Source organism: Fringilla coelebs (assembly GCF_963513975.1).
Source record: "Fringilla coelebs genome assembly, chromosome: 16".
In the NCBI taxonomy this organism is placed as follows: Eukaryota; Metazoa; Chordata; class Aves; order Passeriformes; family Fringillidae; genus Fringilla; species Fringilla coelebs.
In genome coordinates this window covers 5,441,335-5,454,162 of record NC_140042.1, presented here as the reverse complement: position 1 = coordinate 5,454,162, position 12,828 = coordinate 5,441,335, and the positions used below count along the sequence as shown (strand labels likewise).

General features: G+C 48.2%; 1 protein-coding gene across 1 annotated transcript; it reads left to right on the top strand.

Annotated features, from left to right (window-relative positions):
* Nucleotides 1–3,923: 3,923 nt before the first annotated feature.
* CYP2W1 (cytochrome P450 family 2 subfamily W member 1) lies at nt 3,924–12,229 on the top strand (the record flags this gene model as incomplete). Its single annotated transcript, XM_084216750.1, has 9 exons — nt 3,924–4,121; nt 6,134–6,296; nt 8,113–8,262; nt 8,354–8,511; nt 8,930–9,103; nt 10,095–10,236; nt 10,624–10,808; nt 11,291–11,432; nt 12,039–12,229. The coding sequence occupies 9 exons, from the start codon at nt 3,924–3,926 to the stop codon at nt 12,227–12,229; spliced, it is 1,503 nt and encodes a 500-aa protein (XP_084072876.1).
* Nucleotides 12,230–12,828: the final 599 nt, after the last annotated feature.

Sequence of the window (12,828 nt, the reverse complement as noted above, 5' to 3'; positions counted from 1 at the left end):
ACTGTTATTTTATCTTCTCTCATTTGTGACATTTTCTCCATTGCAATGTCTGTATAATGCAAACCCTTCAGACAGCTCTGAGTTCTGCTTTCAGAAACTGTGATTCATTCCTGGAACAGCACATCAGAGGTGCTGTTTTCAGGACAGTTTGAAAGAGTGAAATGCCTTCAGACCTCCTCTGAAATGCAACCCATCAGAGCTCTCCCCTGGCAGCCTCTGTGGGGAATGTACAGCCCAAAGTCCAAGCCCTGTAGCAGAGCTGATTATAAGTTGCCCAGCTGGAGACAAGAGACACTCCAAGGATCTGGAAATCTCCACAGGATGGTCGTTCAGCTGAGCCTCAGACTGAGCCTCCATTGTGTGATACAACCTGCCTTATCTTTATTACAGAGTCCCAGACACAAGGGTGTAACAGGGGCTGATGCCAAGACCCAGGCATGGGACAGTTATCAGAAAACATCTAAGTGCTTTGGGAAATGGGTTCTTTCCACCTCACACCAGGCACTTCATGCTGAACAGCCCATTTATGATGGGGCCAATTGAGCAGCTTTCTGCTTCTGCAGAAATGGCTCAGAAAGGCATTGCTACCACTCCCTCACCTCTCCTGGCTTCACGCTGGCTCTGGCACTTGTCCAATCCCTTACTGGGCCATCTTAGATCCCTAAGCTGGCAGAAAAGGAGCAGCCATGGCAAGGGAAGAGTTTCTGAATCAGCGCGGCTGAAGCGATACCAGCCTGCGGCAGTGCGAGGGCAGGGGAGCTGGGGCTGGGCAGGGACGGCCACGCTCCAGCAGAGAGCTGGGAGAGGCTCAGCCCCTGCTCCCTGCTCCACCTGCACCTCAGGGGCTGTACTTGCTCTGTAGATCTTCTCTACCCTTCACAGAGAGAAAGGATGCTTCAGGGGATGAATCAGCTGCTGTAAGGTTGTCATTTCTCACTCTCTGCACTGACTGCAGGGTGAACTACCATCCACAGACTCCTAATTCCAAATTTACCAGGTGTGTTGTGATGAATAAGGACAGTATTGTCCATTCAACTGAAAATGGGGCATAAAACTAAAGTTACTGTTGTCTAAAGCTGAGCTGTGTGCAAATGGAAGGAAAAACCGGAGAAAGAATATGAAGGGATGTCAAAGTACGGCAGCCTCTGGCAAAGACAGACTCACCTCACTAGCTTTAGTTCACACAATTAAAGGCAGCACTCTCACAGTGATTCTGCACCTTCTACCTGTGCTGGTGTTGCACTTGGGTCGGGGGCTGTAGCACAGGCCCAGCTCCAGCTCCTGGGCTCAGCTCAGGGAGTGCTCTGTGACAAGGAAGCCTCTGCTGCTGCGCTTGCGTGCGTTTGTTTTGCTGTTGCTCTATTTGCAGTCTAGCTACTGCAAGCCTGACCTTATCACCTACTTAATCATTAAATATTTTGTTCTGTTGCTGTTGATCTATCTGGTGTCACAGTATGCAGTTGATTTCAGGTCAAACTGATAAAGCTGGGCTGCACCACCTTCCATACCCCTGCATGAGAGAGGTGAGCCCAGGGATCTGTGGGCAGCCTGCAGCCAGGACACGTTCAGCAGCACAGAGTGACAGCCACTAACACCTCAAAGGAAATAGCTGGATTTCTAACTCCAAAAATCCCAACTGCTGTGTGAGGCAGGACGTGGCTCTGCAAGGCTCCTTGATGTGGCCCCTTTCAGTGGTTCCTGTGTCTTTTGCCATTGCTTATAAGGAACCCATCTCAGTAAAAGCCAGCAGGAATTCTCCAAGGCTGCAGTCTGGGATGCAGTGCTGGTCAAGAATGGGACTGGCAGGGGAGGTGCAGAGAGTTTGGGGCATTTAAGTTAAAGGAGGCAGGGCTGGTGTTTTAGGGGCCCAGGCTGGCTGACTGGCAGTGGTCTGGCTGCCTTTACGTGGCCAATACTCAACGTCCCACATCCTCACCAGTACCACCAGTCACAAGCGGTGGCAGAATGCCACAAGGGCATGAGAGATGGAGGACAACTGGGCCACGAGCACCTTGAGGGGCCTGGCTGCACCAGGAATGCACCCAGAGCAGTGTCAGTGCCTGGCAGGTGTTTTGTGCTCGGCTCTGTGTGCTCAGGCAGGGCAGCACGTAGCAGCTCGGCTCTGGAGTGAAACACAAAACACGTACCAGACACATCAGTGAGACAGGAATTTCTTGTCATCGCAAGACTTTTACTTACCTTTGTCATTTTAATGCATTGCACTCAGAGCCTGGCTTGGAAAAAAACCACAATATACACTCCCCCTGGCTTTTCAGAGATAATTTAAGTCTCTTTCTAAAAGGCCTTTTTATGAGTTCAGAGGCTCCCAGGGCAAGGTGAAATACCAGGAGAGCAGCAGCAACACGTAACTTTTGCCCTGCAGGGTGCTGCTGGTCCAAGAAAACCCTGCAGGAAAAAACATTTTGCCCAGGCACAGAGCATGTGCCATTTCAAGTCCTGATGGCAGTGCCCACGTTCTGCATCCTGTGCCAGCCATGTTCCTTCCTGCCTGTCTTTACAGCCCCTCTGCCTCTTAGCTCATGAGCAGGCAGGGCTGAGTCATCCTAGGCATGCTCTGGGGGAAAGCGTTGCCTCCAGCCCATTTCTTGGAAACTAATAAAAAAATAAATCTCAGAAATGTTGCGACACACTTGCTGCTCCAGCTTCTGGGTGGCTGCTGTGCTGCAACATCTCCTCACCGCACAGGAGGCTCTGGTGAGTGCCCAGCAGCTGTTCACTCTGAGACCCTGCTGACCATTCCCTACTCTGGATCAGATCCACCTCCTTCCTTGCCTTCTTTGCATTTACAAGGCTGAAGGCCCATATTTGTTGAATAATGGCCTTTATATGATCTAACCTTTGGACAAATGTACCTTTACCCTTGTGCTTCCTCATCATGTAAGACAGCCCTTTCTTCCCTGAATGATTGTATTCCTTTGGCTGGCTATGCCAAACTTCCTCCTGAAAACCACTACTCAACCAGGTAACCTCAATTATTTTCTACAAGGCTTAAGCCTTGATAAGGGATGCAAGCTTCAGGTATTTAGTATCTTTGATTTAAAATCATTCCATTCTCCTGTCTTGTTCCCCTTCTGGAGCCTGCCAGGTCAGCTGGCTACATTAACTTTGTTAACTTCTTCCCGCTATCCCTTAGAAGCTGCTCTAACAAAATGAAGTCCTCCCAGAAGTTTCAAATCTAATTTTGTCTTTCCATTGCACTCATGAATCCACTCATGATCACTTGATCCAAGCTAATTTTCTGTGGCTAGCTATTACATGTCTTCTACCTCAGACACAAAGTCTGAAATCACATCCCTCCCGGGCAGTTCAGAGCTGACTTTATGAAGAAGTTTATGGGCTACAACCCCCCAGGGATAGTTGGGCTTTACCATTATTAATAACCTTTGATCTCCACTTGACATCAAGAAAGCCAAAGTCTCCTGTAAAACCACTGATATTTTTCTCTAGTAACATGGAGATCTCAAATCCTACCTAAGCCTGAATCTGGAGGTTCTAATAGGATTCCAAGAGCCTTTTTATTTCCCTGTGTCAGCAGAGTGCTTGGAGGGTCATAGTACTGCTAATGAGGGACCTTGAGGTCTCAGGGAGGAGGAGGTTATAGAGGAATGCCAAGCACCTTTTCCCATGTATATGTTCTTGCACACACATGCATGGGTTTGTAATTTGAAACTCTCTTTACTTCTGGACAGGCTTTGCAAACTGCTTAGACCACATTCTCTGAGGTGTTTAAAGAGGGTGGAGTATGCAGTATTTATTTAGGTACTCTACAAACCTTAATAAGAATTGAGTGCTTGTAGCAATTGCAGAGAGCAAACAGAGAGCCAGCTGGCAGAAACTGAACAGTGCCACTGCATTTTTATTGCTTCTAACCCCAAAAACCAGATTATTACTTAAAAAAAAAAATGTCTTTTTTAATTTCATTTCTCTCTGATCCTGCATTAGTTTGTCTGCTGTGTGCAGCAGTATTATTAGCTGTAGCCTATTTTTCAACTGGCTATAAAAATTCAGCTTTTAAATTACCTCCTGGTCCAACTCCTCTTCCGATCATTGGTAACCTGCACTTGGTGGATCTTAGAAGGCAAGATAAATCACTAATGAAGGTAGGACAAAACAACCCTAACCCAGACCCTCATAGATTTTAAAGTTGCCTGGGATTTATCAGTGAGAACTTTTTGTCTTTTTTAATTCAAACTAAATAGTAAAGGTGTGAAAATTGCTTTATGATATCTTTCTGGGCTTCTTCTAGTCAATGTCTGTGTTGATGCAATGTAATTTAGCAATCAACCATTAAAAAAGACCTCTGGGTAATATGGGATTTCTTCATGTAATTGTGGTGATGTACATGAAGACTACAATGCTTGTGGGATTTGAAATATTAATTTGACAGCTTGGACACCCAGAAATCTTTTAAAGCATTAGGATATAACTAACATAAATTAAATTGCTTCCCTCCCCTATGCCCCGGAGATCTGGCAAGAGGAATTCCACAATGCAGTGACCCCAAAACTGCTGTGGAGAGGGCCAAATCCAGACTCTCCACTGCAAAATCCCTTTCCTTCTTGATGAATGGGATATGCATTAAAGTCTAGATGGCAATGCAAGGGAGAGATGGGAAAGCTGTGCTAAAGAACAGAGTGAATAACCTGTGAGCTCTTCCAATAACCCGTAATTAAGAAAACTCACCCCACTGTGTGCAGGATGAGGCTGCTCCTGGGGCTGCTGGGCATTCCCACCTGGCTTTAGGGGATGGTTCCTTCAGGATGGTTCTCTCAGGGATGGTTCCCTCAGGGATGGCTCCCTCGGGGATGGTTCTCTCAGGGATGGCTCCCTCGGGGATGGTTCTCTTGGGGATGGTTCTCTCGGGGATGGTTCCCCTGGGGATGGTTCTCTCGGGGATGGTTCTCTTGGGGATGGTTCTCTCGGGGATGGCTCCCTCGGGGATGGCTCCCTCGGGGATGGTTCTCTGTGGGATGGTTCCCCTGGGGATGGTTTTCTCAGGGATGGTTCCCTCAGGGATGGTTTTCTCGGGGATGGCTCCCTTGGGGATGGCTCCCTCAGGGATGGCTCCCCTGGGGATGGCTCCCTCGGGGATAGTTCTCTCAGGGATGGCTCCCTCGGGGATGGCTCCCTCGGGGATGGTTCTCTCGGGGATGGTTCTTTCAGGATGGTTCTCTCGGGGATGGTTCCTCTGGGGATGGCTCCCTTGGGGCTGACCCACACTGGGGTCACGGAGAGAGTGAGCAAACAGGCAGAGGGGGGTTCCCAGCCAGGTGTCCACGGCTCCTGTGACACCCGTGCTCAGCAAACACGGGCTGTGCTGCCACGGGGCGAGGCCCCAGCACCTGGAGCTGTTATGGGCAATGTCAGGGTTGGGGTCAGTTTACCCAGCAGGGCTGGGCAGACGCTGCTGCAGCCTCTGAACAGCGCTTAGGAATTACCTCCACATGCTTTTGTCCCTTGCTAGGCTCTGCTTGGTATTGCTTACCTTTGCCTTGGCATTTTTCCAGAGGGGTTATCCCTCCATCTCACCCCATGGAGAGCAAAAAATGGTGTTTGCATGATGCAGCTGGCACCGACTGGGGTTTGTTGGGTGGGCAATGAAGGGTGCCCCCTTTGTCCTGTGAAAAGAGACACTGCTCCTCTTGTAGCAGGATGCAGGAGTGCTTTAGTATATCAGGAGCATCACACCAAAGCTTTCCTCTGTGACAGCATCATTATTTGCACAGAACTATCTTCTCTTTTTTGGTCTTTCTCCTGTTTGCCAACTTCAGTTGCCATTTGAGGTCCAGTCTTTAGATGTTTTGGTTTTTTTGCTTTCCGCTTATTTTCTCCTTAACAGCAAAGCCAGATTAGTGATGCACTGATGGGGGTGGGGGCTCCTTCATGGCAAGAAGCCTGAATTCCATACAGATACCAGCAAGGCATCTGTACAAAATGCCTCCTGTTTGACCACGATGAGCTCTGGCTCACAGGTGCCCTTCTGCAGGTAGTGGCTCTGCAGCCATTCCCTGCAGGCTGCCAGGATGAAAAATGTCCTTTCAGACAGCACTAGGTGCTGTTCCATGCGCTCTCCCTCCCTTCCTGACCATCACAGCTCGCCTCTTTTTTTCAGCTTGCAGAAAAATACGGCCCCATCTTCACCCTGCACTTTGGGTTCCAGAAGGTTGTGGTCCTGACCGGGTACGAAGTTGTGAGAGAGGCGCTTGTGAACTACACAGAGGAGTTTGTAGACAGACCATCCATCCCAATATTTGACCAAATTCAGAACAAAAACGGTACTAGAGCAATGAGGGGGGGGATGGGAGGGACAACGCTGTTGCTTAGTGCCCATGATGATGATGATGATGATGATGATGCACAGCCCAACTGAGCATCCCTGGAGCCAGCTTTTAAACATCCCTTTCTGAAGCCCAGTGACAGCAAACATTTGGCTTTCCTTGCACGCAATGGCTCCTGGCTTTCCATCATTTCTGCTGATGCATTTGCAGCCCATCCATATCCAAAGAGTTGAGGGGTGGGAGGAGTGGGATTTTTGAAGGCACTGTGGTAACTCTGGGGTTAATCTCTGTGCAATGTTGGTGTGAGCAGCTTGCTGTCACCACTGGTTTATGAACCCTCCTCACGTTTCCAGGAGACTTTGGACTACCTGGCTTGGCTGCTGGGAGCTGTCGGGTTTTTCCCTTTCTCCCACTGCCTTTGTTGTGTCAGTTCCCACACCTTTGCCTCCCCACAAAAGTCCTCAGGTTGACCAGCCTGAAACAGCTTCAGAAGCAAGAGGCTGAGGCTGGAAATTCAGCCCTACAAACCACCCCATCATTTTTCCACCCCTGACTATTTCAGAGGACTTTTTGCTTTGTCCATCCTCTGTTTCATGTAAAGATTTAGCTGGGAGAACCAAAAGGCAGCTTTATATGTTGGTCACAGGCTGAAGTTGGGATTAGAATTAGAAATTAAATTACCCAGCCATAATATCAATAGGTGAATTTATCACTACATAAATAAAAGGAATCGATGAGGAAAAAGGTATTTTTTAGAGCTAATTTACATGTAAAACATCCCTGTGGGAGAATATCAGCATTGCATCATAAGTCCTTTCAATTTACCTTGTCAGCCCAAGTCTGAGGCACTTAGAGGTGACCCAAAGATGGAAGCTCTCAGGGGCTGTTAAGCAACAATGGTCACAAATTTTCCCATGAAACATTTTTTCTTCAGAAAATGCCAATTTGTTGACTGTGAAGATGCTCTCAAAAAGGAATGATCCAGATGAAATTGCATAAACTAGAGAAAAATTAAAAATTGAAGATTAGAAATTTGCTCTGACATTTTTTAGAGCGATTTTGCTATCCAAATTCAAATTACACGGCTTTAAAACAGAAAAGCAAACACATTTAAAAGCCTCACAGCCACGATGAAGATGTGAAATAATGGCACCCAGCATTTCAACTGACCACAATCTGAGATAGTTTTTGGATTATTGACCCAACTTTTTTTTTACAGCACTCTGACAGGATGAAATATGCATCCCTGCTTGGAGGTGCTAGAGATCATCGTGGCATGAGCTCAGAAACCTCCACAAAATGTCAGTATTTTCACCACTGCTGAAAATACAACACTGCTGGGAATCTCCATAAAACACTTTAGGGTTTAGGAGACTGAATTATCCCATCCCACACAGATAAATTACCTTTATAACTAGAATAGGATGAAGGGAGGAGCTGCAGGTGCTTGAGCCCTAGACTTGCAACCAGCAAGGTCACAAATGTCCTGTGACAAACTCAAACCAACATCTCCCCCAGCTCGACAGCCAACCCATACTGGTCTGAAAGCTACACCTGCCCATCTGCCACTCAGGAGAGGACTGGGGTAACTGGGCTGGGAGGGAGCTTGCTTTTCCCAAGCTCCAGTGAGAATGGAGCTGAGAGGATACAGGGATGAGGCACACAGAAAGAGGAGACCTTCAGTCCCTAAATCCGTGCGAAAACAGGCAGCAGAAACACCTGTGGAGCTCCCTGCTCCCCCAGTGCCCTGTTTGGTTCGGTGTGGGGGGCTCCTCTGTGCCTGAGCCCAGCACATTTCTCACGGGCTGCCCAGGTCTGTTCTTCTCCATCGGGGAGCTGTGGAGGACAACGCGCAGGTTCACCGTGTCCAGCATGCGCAACCTCGGCATGGGCAAACAAATGATAGAGGGCAGGATCTTTGAGGAGCTCCACTTCCTCATCGAGATGATCAAATCCTTCAAAGGTGAGCTGGGGACCATCCTGGGGCTGTCCAGCCTCGTGTGTGTCACAGCTGCTCCACGTCTCACAGCTTTCCCACCCTGCTCCTGCTGCAGGGGAACCTTTCAGCCTGCCCTCCTTCAACTGCGCTCCCATCAACGTCACCTTCGTCATGCTCTTTGGGGACAGGTTTGACTACAAGGATCCAACATTTCTCACTCTCTTAAGACTCATAGATGAAATTATGATTCTTCTGGGATCCCCAAATTTAAACGTAAGTAAACTGTCCCACAGATAAATAATTTTTTCACGTGAGCCACACCAACTGTAGGGTTTACCTCAGCAGCTTTCAGATGTTCAGAACCAGTCGTTACACCTAAAATGTGACAGTTCTCCATGTGCTGCTTTGGTCACCAAAATCTGCTGCCAGATTCCCCCTACTTCCTTTCCTTTTGACCCATCCTGCACATCTGTGTGGAGCTAAAATGAGATCTGAACTATGGTCACTTTAGCTTATGAAAATCTGCCTGGGAAGTGCCTGGGATGCTGAGATATTGCTGCTGAAGACAAAACTGAACTGATTCATTGGCCCTTAGGAAAAAAGCTGTTTCAGCATGTGCCAAGGGCATTCTGTGTGATTCTGTGTGGTATTTCTGCAGGCCTAATGCTTCTCTTTTTAAATTTCTCATTAGTATTTCAATTTCTACCCGTTCCTTGGATTTCTTTTCAAAACCCACAAGATTATGCTCAAGAAAATCGAAGATGTGCGTGCCATTTTAAGGCAATACATGAAGGCCAGCAGGGAGGATATCAATGAGAACAGTGTGAGGAGCTACATCGATGCACTGATATTCAAGCAACAAGAGGTATTGGACTGCTTGGCTCTCCTGGCTGTTTGCAATGTTTCCTTTGGATTTTCTAGCCAAAGGAGTTGCTGAGTCCTGATTTCAGTCATGTTGTGTAAATCTATTGAAATCCATGCTGTTACTCCAGTGGTATTTAAGTCAGATGTGAGACTCTTACAATTGGTACATTTTTCTACCAAAATTAAGACACAAAAGCTACTCTCAGTCCATTCCTGAAGTAGTAGCACTAATAATGTGAGATCAACTACTTGCTCCTAGTAGAAAATGCATGAATTCACATGAAAGCTGACTCTGCCTTTCTTTTTATGAAAACAAATCAATTAATCATTGATACTGTTGCTCCATCAAGATGAATGATTCCCTTAAAGAACTTGAATGATAAATCATCAGTACAAGTCCTAACCCTGCCCTGCATCTTACTTAGCAGAGGCTCGGCAGTTTCACACATCCGTTGGTTTCATTCAACACAAAATATTTGGGCTCTGAGCTTTTTCTTCTTTCCAGCTGGATCCTGGCTGACCTTAGGCACTAAGTATTCTACTCAGCTGTGTGGAGGAGGAGTTATCACAGTTCTAAAGCCCAGGCAGAAATGGCCTGAAAGGTGATTTTGAGCATTGTTGGGAATTCAAACCCGGCCTTGGGCAGGAGGAGTCCCTCAGAGACAGGATTAGCTGAATCTGCTCCTGTTCAGGACAGAGACCAGGCTCTTCCCAAACCTGCAAGGCTGAGTCTGTGGGCAGCAGCTGGCTCTGGGTTTCAGCCTGCTTCCAGGGGACATGGATGTTGCACCAAAACTCTCCTCCAAACCTTCCATCTGTGGTGTTCCATCTCTGGTGGGTGCTGTGCATTCAAGATCAGGTCTATTTTATCACCCACTTCACAAACACAAGACCACAGCCGGCTGTACTGTAGTTTATGCAGCATTTCCTGTGCTTGTTGAATACTCAGACTGATGGCTTTATGACTTTTCTTACCTCTTGTATTTTTCAAGGAGAAGAACAAGAAAGACAGCCTCTTCCATGATGACAACTTAATGGCATCCATACTTGACCTGGTCATGGCTGGAACAGAGACCATTGCCACCACGCTCCAGTGGTCCATCCTGCTCATGATGAAATACCCAGAGATTCAAAGTGAGCAGTTTTACCTACTCCATTCATGGCAAGGCTGAAATGGGGAAGGAAGAGGCCTAGCCTCAGATCCACAGCAGCTCTTTTGCCTGAAGAGCTGAATCCTAGCTCTCCTCTGTGATAAACTGCTAATGTAATTAGGTTGAAGTCACAATAAAACAGCCCTTTTGACTTGCTAGGAGAGAGGATGAGTGGAGATCAGAGTATGATGCTGCAGAAACAACCCACTCACATGCCTGAATTAAATCCAGAGCAGGGAAACCCACGCTGCTGCTTTAAGAATCCTCTCTCTTCAAACTCTGGAAAAACGAGGGTTTTTCCCCCAAACCAAATCCAAGGAGGGAGTTGGCTTCCTTGCTAGGACACATCCCTTTTGTTTGTTCCTTCCAGAAAAGGTCCAGGAGGAGATTGGGAGAACAGTCAAAGCTGGGAGCTGGGCCACGTACGAGGACAGGAGGAAGATGCCCTACACCAACGCGGTGCTGCACGAGGTGCAGCGGTTCATCACCCTCCTGCCACACGTGCCCCGCTGCACTGCTGTTGACACCCACTTCAGGGGCTACTTCCTTCCCAAGGTAGGTATCTGCTGCCTCCCAGGAACACAAAACCCTCCCCAGGTTCACCAGTGCCGTTGGAGAATGGTTTCTTAGAGGAAATTACACAACAGAGTCCAAAACCGTCCCCAGAAGGGTTTCTATACTGAGCCCAGAGTTGTCATAGGACTCAATCCAGTCCCTCTCAGGCTCAGGACTTCCTCACTCCATGAGCAGCCCTGGTTTACCTCCTTGCTGCCATCTGCACAGTGAAGTATCTGCCAGAGAATTGCAGGATCTCACCTTCCACTTGAGGTTTTCACAGCACCATGTGGGGTTTGGCTTCAGTCCTTGGCACTAGTGGGAAAATCTCACTGATGTCTCTCTGCTGGATGATGGGATAAAACCCTCATGGTCTCCACCTACCCCAGGTGGAGCAAATCTGGGACACCAAAGTCTGTGTGAGAAAATGAACCGAAACAGCACTTGGCAATCTTTTGTGCCTTTGTGTACTTTTCTTCCAGGGTATAATTGTAATCCCATCCCTTACCTCAGTGCTGCTGGATAAGACACAATGGGAGACACCACATCAGTTCAACCCCAACCACTTTCTCGATGCTGAAGGGAATTTTGTAAAGAAAGGAGCTTTCCTGCCTTTCTCCACAGGTAACTAAAGGGCTGACCTGCACAGAGCTGGGGCTGTGGCAGGGCCACCTCATTACAATACACACTAATGAGTCTTCATGTCTAAACACCGCCCTTAACTCAGTCAATAAGCAACGGAAAACTGAATGGAATCGATTGTTCTGCATCTGGGCAAATGGCTGCTCTCAGAGCACAGCTCTCCCACTGCTAAATATAGCACAAAGAAGGGTAGTAAAAAGAAGCACACTTTAGATAAAAGTAGTATATGAGGATAAATTCCATGGGAAAAGTGAGTTTCAAACTATTCCACTTTGGAAGGAGGTGGCATTCTTCTATCAGGCTGCTTTCCAAAAGAAAGGGTTAAAGATGCTGAGAGGTTTGGGAGAGCTAAGGAGAGGAGAGGGCACACACCATAAATGTGCAATAACCCTGCAAGATGGCTGTAGCCTGTGACTAAAGAGACCAGGCAGGAACCTTCAACAACACAGGCCCCTCTACTCCAAAATGCTTTAGTGCATTTCAAGGTCTCCCTCCTGCTCCCATTGCAACATCTCAGATGCTAACCTGTCCATGGCAAACATTCCATTGGATTCTCCCATAAGGTGAACACTCTGCTTTCACCCGCAGGGCGACGGAACTGCATCGGGGAGAGCCTGGCCAAGATGGAGCTGTTTGTCTTCTTCGTAGGGCTGCTCCAAACATTCACTTTCCGACCCCAGCCAGGAGTTTCCGAGTCTGACTTGGACCTCACCGTCCCCCAAACGACTTTCACATTGAGGCCTCAGCCTCAGGCAACCTGCGCTGTCCTGCGGGAATAACCACGGCCTCGTCCCAGGGCTTTGGGGACCAAGACCCCAACATTGCTCCAACTCGCCATCCCCCACCCTGCCACACCACCACATCCCCTCCCACTGCCTCCATCCACCTCCTCCACTGCTCCATCCCCCCCAGGGCTGCTCCTGTGCTCTGGGGGAGATGCAAACACAAGCCATGGTGCTGGCCATCACACCCCACTTCTCAAGACATGCACGGAGCTGGTGAAGGGACCAAGCTGCTGCTCTGGTGGAGGGGATGCAGCCCATGAGCAGCAGGAAAACACCCTGGCTCCCAAGGTTCACCTTGTCACAGAAATCTGCCTGGAATCCTGAGGAAGAACAACCCACAGTTTGCTGGAAGCCACAGAGACACCATGGGTCACAGGCTTGAGCCATCCATAGACACCTCCTGAGCTTTTCCACAGCTCACAGCAAAATCCTTCCAGGATTTCACCCACCAGGCAGCCAAGCCAAACACCAAGAGTGAAAAAAGTGATGGGTCCATGTGATTTGAGAACTAAGTAATTCCTGTTTGGGAGCAGTGTCCTGGAAGATGCCCCAGAGGCTGCAAACCTGCTCAGAGAAGCAAGTGCTGCAATCAA